Below are 7,060 nucleotides of genomic sequence, written 5' to 3' on the forward strand. Positions count from 1 at the left end.
TTGACTGAGAGAAAACTTCTTAGCCTTCGGCTTCTCCCGTTGGCTCCCAGTTTCCTCTCAGTCAGGTCCAAAGACTTATCATTTGGTTCCCAGTGTGACTGTGAGTAATTAATTTGAGACCTTAATTGGCTAATTGGACATTCCAAAATTTAAAAGAAAACCTTAATATAATAGATTGGAGCTGTGCCCTACAGGACAACCTATTGCTGTCCTGGGAAGGCAGGGGGAGCCGCGTGGAGCGCCCGTTTCCTCCCTCCCTGCTCAGCCTTCCCTTTTCCCCCGGCTGATTCCTGGGGCCTCGGGCGTGCCGGGTGGCTCGCAGCTCTCCCCTTCTCCCCCGATGACCCGTTTGTACAGAGCCGCAGCGCCGGCGGCTTTTTGCCGTGCGTGAAGACCGGCAGACACTTTATTTCGGCCGCGCCGCCTCTCCCGTGTCGGCTAAGTCCTCGGCGGCGGCGCAAGCTCAGGACCGGAGCGCCAGCGGCGGTTGCCGGGCGTGAAGACCGGCGAAGATCGCCCACGAACAGCGATCGCTTTCCTTGGGTCGGCAAGCCGTCAAAACGGCTGGGGAGACAAGCGGCGGCTCGCGCGCCATTTTAGCGGCCGCCTGAAGACAAAACAGCAACTGTTAGCAGCCGGCGGCCATTTTGAACACGTGGCCGGGCCCACACTCACGTGGCCTTACTGTACAGCTGCCGGCGCAGGGAAGCCCAAGCTGAGCGATTCCCACCAGCGCCGGGCTTAGAAGCTACAGCATTTCACGAGATCAGCCTCTTCATTGCATCTGAACACGTGAGTGGGGCGATGGCAGCGCGATCCGAGGTGGCTCAAACTGCGACCACCCAGGCACAGGAAGACAAGTCAGGCCCCATGGCCCCAGCCAGGCCTCGAGTTTCCAGGCCTTCTGCAGAGGATCGGCCCTCTAGAGCTCTACAAAGGGACGAGCTTAGGCGTTCCAGAGCAATTGAGAAAGCTATTGAGAGGGCGGAGAAGAAAAAGGCCAGGGATCCCAGGCCTAGATCTAGATCTCCCAGACCTGAGGCCTCTTGTCCTTCCCCTTCTGTTAACAGGGGGTTCAGTCCTTCTTCCCCCTCTGCTTCTTCCTCTAGGTCTGATAGGAGTGAGGGGCGGGGGGCTTCACCTCCACCACCAGCTTCCCCTGGGACAAGGGAATTGGATAGGAATGACCCGTTAGAGGGCCCCTCTGCTGGCCCTTCCAGGGGTAGGAGGTCTCACAGGGACTCGATCTCACGTGACTATGACTCTGAGTATGATGAGGAAGATCTAGAACACCTTCCTGAAAATCTAAAGCGTTTAATTTCTGCAGCCATTTCCAAGGGAATAGCTCAAAGAGATAGGCCCTCCCGTCATAATAGGATTACTCCGTTTAGCAGATCCAGGTCTAGGGCTTCCTCGCCTTCACTCATGAGTGAGGTCTCCTCTAGGGAGGAAGCACGTCGCCAGGACGATTGGGGATTCTCTGAGGAAGAGGATGCGGCCACCGAACCACCCACCTCCTCCAACCTATTCATCCAGGCCATGTTTAAGCCCCTACTCAAAAAGGCCAGGAGGACCACCAAGGTGGGCACGGGGGACCCCACGGTGCCCCCACCCAGGGATCCAGATATGGTAATGTTCTCAAACACCGCCACCAATAAAGAGGAGATCCCTGCTCCCCCCTTGTTCTTGGAAGTGGCCACCAGTCAGTGGGCTCGGCCATCAAATTTTTCCCCTCCGGGCAGCAATGACCGGCAGGCTTATAACATGGAAAAGGCCTTTATACAGGCCCTCCAACTCCCGGTCATAGATCAACCTATAGCCGCCCTGGTCTCATCCTCTCCGGTGGTCTCGGGGGATGCGGCAGATAAGCTAAAACCGGAAGATAAGAGGGCGGAGCTCACCTTGCGGAAAAATTACAAGGCCTCCGCATGGGCAATGCGGGCGGCAGTCGCCGCCTCGTATTTTAATCGTACGATGGTGATGTGGCTCCGCCAACTCCAGGATCGTATCCCGATCCAGGATGATCGCATTCACCAGGATTTGACCAAAATTATGGCGGCGTGTCAGTATTCGGCCGATGCGACCCTGGATGCCATGAGATTCGGCTCCAGCGCCCTAGCTACCTCTGTGGCCTCTCGCCGGCTCCTTTGGCTTAGAAATTGGCAGATCGATAATAAAGCCAAATGGGATTTGATAGCCGCCCCCTTTACGGGTCCTAACCTGTTTGGGTTTGCTCTAGACCCGATTTTGGTGGAGAATAAAGACAAGAAAAAGGTGATGCCTACCTCCACCAAGAAGTCCGAAGCACGCAGTCACCCGTATCGCAGGACTTCCTTTAGGAGTTATGACAGGGAACAGGAGCCCCGCTTTCAGCAGTACAGACAGGACAGGCAGTACAACAGGCAGAACTTTCATGGGATCAGATCACATCAGACGGGTGGGTCCGGGCGACCGTTCGCCACTGCCTAAGGTTAGAGTTCCTCTCCTATCCCCCGAGACGCTTCAAGGTGTTTCCCCCGGCTCGGGATCCGGAACGCCGTCGTCTCATGGACCTCGCCGTCTCCCATCTTCTGGAAATCAGAGCGGTGGAGGTCGTTCCGGAGCCGGAGAGGGGACGGGGCTACTATTCAAATCTCTTTGTAGTCCCGAAGACCTCGGGGGGTTGGAGAGCAATCCTCGACCTGAAGCACCTGAATCAGTACCTAGTTTACAGGCGTTTCAAGATGGCCTCCCTGAAGTCGATCTTGCAGGGCATTCGGAAGGGGGATTACATGGCCTCGGTAGATCTGACAGAGGCCTACCTTCACATCCCCATTCTCCGGGCTCACCGACGCTTCCTGCGGTTCTCCCACGAGGGCCGACACTATCAGTACCGGGCCCTTCCATTCGGCCTGGCCTCGGTGCCACGGACGTTCACCAAGGTCCTGGCGGCACTGGCAGCTTACCTGAGATCCATTCCGGTGAGGCTCCAGTGCTACTTGGATGACGTCCTGGTCCAGGCAGGGTCCCTTCCCAGAGCCAGGGCAGAACTCCAGCTGATGATCCAATGGCTCCAGACGCTAGGTTTCTCAGTGAATTTCCCCAAGAGCCACCTGTCCCCCTCCAGGCAGATTCTTCATCTAGGGACAGTAATCGATTCCGAGTCAGGGAGGGTTCGCCTATCCCCAGACCGTCTGACCAGTTTGAGACAGTTGATCACATCTATCAGGACAAAAAGGTCCGTTTCCATCCTGACCTTATCTCAACTCCTGGGGAAGATGGTGTCCTGTATAGGGATAGTTCCCTGGGCTCGCCTCCACCTGCGTCCCCTTCAGTGGGCCTTGATCCCAGCTCAGAAAAGAATGATGAGCAACTCTCTGCGGCCGATTCACTTAACGCCAGAGGTGAGACTCTCTCTCCGGTGGTGGATGTCCCCTGCACTGCGCCAAGGGGCTTCAATTTGGGAGCCGGAGAGAGTAACAGTCACGACGGACGCGAGCTTATTTGGCTGGGGGGCCGTGATGGGGTCCGACATGGCCCAAGGACGCTGGACTGCCTCAGATCTCAGCCACAATATCAATTGGCTGGAGCTCAAGGCTGCGAGACTGGCCCTCCGGACCTTTCATCGTCATCTGCAGGGGCGACACGTCCTCCTGCTCACGGACAATGTAGCGACGAAAGCTCATGTCAACCGTCAAGGTGGGACTCACTCCCGTGCCCTGTGGCGGGAGGCACAGACATTGGGCCTGTGGGCAGAGAGGCACTTGGCCTCAATTACGGCGGAGCATATATCGGGGGAGTCCAACCACCAGGCGGACTGGCTGAGTCGGGCGACTCTGGACAACGGCGAGTGGCAGCTGTCCCCAGAGTTGTTTCGGAAGATCTGTCACAGATTCGGCACCCTCCTTGTAGACCTGTTCGCCTCTCCAGGCAACACACAACTACCGAGATTTTTCGCCCGATTCCAGACTCCAGCGGCGGAAGGAGCGGATGCCCTCAGAACCCGGTGGCCTCCGGGTCTTCTTTATGCTTTCCCTCCCCTTCCCCTCATTCCCAGAACCATACAGAAGGTAGTTACAGAGAGGGCCCGTGTCATTCTATTAGCCCCGTACTGGCCGAGGAGACCATGGTTCGCAGACCTGATCCAGCTCTCGGTCGCGGACCCCTGGAGGATTCCGCCAGAGGAGGTTGTCCTTTGTCAAGGGGTATTGCTTCACCCAGAGCCACAGTGGCTTCATCTGACCGCTTGGCTCTTGAACGGGGATTGCTAAAGGGGAGGAAGTTGTCATCAGGGGTCATAGCTACCTTGGAGGCATCTAGAAGGCCGTCCACGATCAGAATCTATAATGCCACCTGGGCGACCTTTGCGAAGTGGTGCAGTCCAAGAGGGTTGGAAAAAATGCTGAATTCAATGAATAAGGCACACCCAGATTTTCAGCCTCTTTTTTGAGGAAAAAAGGTGCATCTTATACTCTGAAAAATACGGGTATGTGCTATGATTTATGAGTATATTCCTTTTCTCTAAAAAACTATTATGCCTTTTCTATTCCTTCCAGGTCCTTCCACTATTGACTTTGGCGAAGTCTGTGTGCATTCTACAACTACCAGAAAAATACATATCATAAACAGTCTACCTGTGCATATATGGATACAAATAGAAATTAAAAGTGAAGAACTGCAACGGACTAATCCTTTGTTGCTTGTCATAACGCCTTTTATGAAAACTTGTATTACTGTGGTGTTTGAGAAGGACACATTAGGGAACTTTAAAAAGTAAAACTCATATCTCTATGTAGTAATTTGGTAGTGAAGAAAAATAATTCTTCAGTAGTAACACTAGGAGATGGGCAGATAGGATTCTTGTTGGAAAGCAGTTGTAAAAAGTTAAATAAAACTAAGTATTCTTTTGTAAGGAGATTTCATATATGTTGTCCTATCCAAATTAAATTATAAGAATTATGTTTAGAGACAGTGTAAGAACTTAGCAATTTGTCAATTTCAATATTCCTAAATTAAATATATCTAATGGCACAGTTTTACCGTTGGTGCTGCCTGATGGCATGGCAATAATAATATTTCCATCTGTTAATTACAAAATGATACATTGCTTGGATTTGCACACATATTACATGATACATTACAATATCCAAGCTTCTTGATAGGAACTAATTGTGCCTGAAAGCCAAGACCAGCTAAAGAACTGGTAGCTAAATAAAATACCCATAACAAGTTAGTCTAAAATCTATAAAAGCTAAAGCTAATCTAAAGCTATCTCTAGCTATAGTAACCTACTGCTGCCTATTGTCTGTAACTGTTATGCTTTTGGATAGTTTCTGAGCAGAAACTATTGGAACATTAGATAAGCCATTGGGGAGGGATTAAAAACGGGGAGCAAATTTTATAGCTTTTCTACTCAATTTCTTAAGGGATGGAATAATCTTATACTTCCTTATAAAGAGAAAAGTTTAGAAGAATGTTTGCTATATATTCTTTTTCTATTTATCCATACAATCAGACTCTTTCAGAATAAGAAGTCTTGTAGTAATTGTTGGCTGTTGCTGTAGAAGGAAATGAATTAATATGTGCATTAAAGAAAGCCCACATATTTATAAAAGGTTAAATTATATAGGTATTTAGCAGGAGATCTAGGAGGGACTTTCTGAGACTTGAAAATCTTTGTAGGATTCTAATTTGGCTATCCTTGATTTGACTATATTAACAGCATCCTCATTGCCCATCTGATGTAGAAATTCAAATGAGAATCCATATGTCTAACTTTTTTCCAGGTTAATTGCCAAGTATCTTTGTACTTTATCTAGTAATAACAGTGGTAGTAAACCACTGAAGATAAATAAGACTCTAACTCAGGTTAACTATTCTGAATCACGCTTGAGATTTAACACTTGACACTTCTGTTTCTAGCCTTAATGTTATATTGAACACACACTTTAGTGCACCTATAATGGCCCTAAGGAAGATGGCATGATAATGATGTTTTATTAGCAAGTATTTGGCTATGTGTGTGTAATTGTACCAATAACAATAAGGGACCACAATGTTCCAATAACATACATAAATTGAGGAAAAATAATTATCTGTTCCAACTCTAAAACTGTAAGCACAATTGAAAAAAATACAAATTATAAAGCAAAGTGAAATTCTAGGTTTGAAATTTTAAATAAATACTATATTCAGACATACTAGAATTTGACCTTTTTATGACATTGAACAAGATATAATACTTTATATTTATGGAAAAAATACCACTCAGTTGGTTTTTAAATGGATCAATGTAAGAAAAAATTATTTTACAAATGTCAAAAATTGTCAGAAATTTTCAAGATGGTGCAAGTATCATCTTTACCAAAAAGGAAATATTTAAATCTAAATCACTACAGGCTTCCTGTGTGTTTGTGTGTGGCGGGGGAGGGGGGTTCCCACCTTGTCAAAATAGAATTGTTAATTCCAGGTTAAATTAGTATTGAAGTTTTTTCTCCAACCCAAAATGTACTATATATGGATGCAATATGTAGGTGTGCATGTATGCCAAAGTTGTGCATGTGTGCCAAAAGCCACACTCCAAAGAAAAGTAGTCAAGACAAGAAATGAATTTATATTAATTTAATAGAATAAATAGCTACTAATTTAAAATAATTGACTTTAAGATATTCCACTTTCAAAATTGATTTCTATCTACATAAACTAACCATTCTTTCTCTCAGGCAAAGCCCACACATTTACCCAGAAATGGTCATCCATTTTCCTCTCTACTTCTAGCAAAAATCATAACAAAAGAAGGGAGAAGTGGGATAAGAGGGGGGGGGTAACTGCAGTCAGGAAGGAAAATAAAAGAAAATTGGATGCAAATAAGATAGAAATGTGATGAAGCTGAGTAAGGGACTGCTGAGTAAGGAAATGTCTGTTGTCCTGTGATTACATGGATCATCTACTGGGTTTCTTTGGTAATATAGCAAATTGGTTTATCTTCTTTCAAAAGTTTTTTTTTGCAGTCCAGCCTGCAGTCCTGGGATTTTCCAGTGATCTCATCCTGTTTAGCATTTTCCCCCCAGCTCAGTCATCT

The 7,060-nt window shown here is 47.7% G+C and overlaps 1 protein-coding gene across 1 annotated transcript in view; it reads left to right on the forward strand.

The window, feature by feature from the left end:
* Nucleotides 1-7,060, forward strand: part of CFAP47 (cilia and flagella associated protein 47) — a 390,847-nt gene that overhangs the window by 59,837 nt on the left and 323,950 nt on the right. Inside the window, exon 14 of the mRNA XM_081950234.1 lies at nucleotides 4,536-4,752. Coding sequence (XP_081806360.1) covers nucleotides 4,536-4,752 — 217 coding nt within the window. The remainder of the gene's footprint in view (nucleotides 1-4,535; nucleotides 4,753-7,060) is intronic.

Source organism: Natrix helvetica, assembly GCF_964273705.1.
Source record: "Natrix helvetica genome assembly, chromosome: 4".
NCBI classification, from domain to species: domain Eukaryota; kingdom Metazoa; phylum Chordata; class Lepidosauria; order Squamata; family Natricidae; genus Natrix; species Natrix helvetica.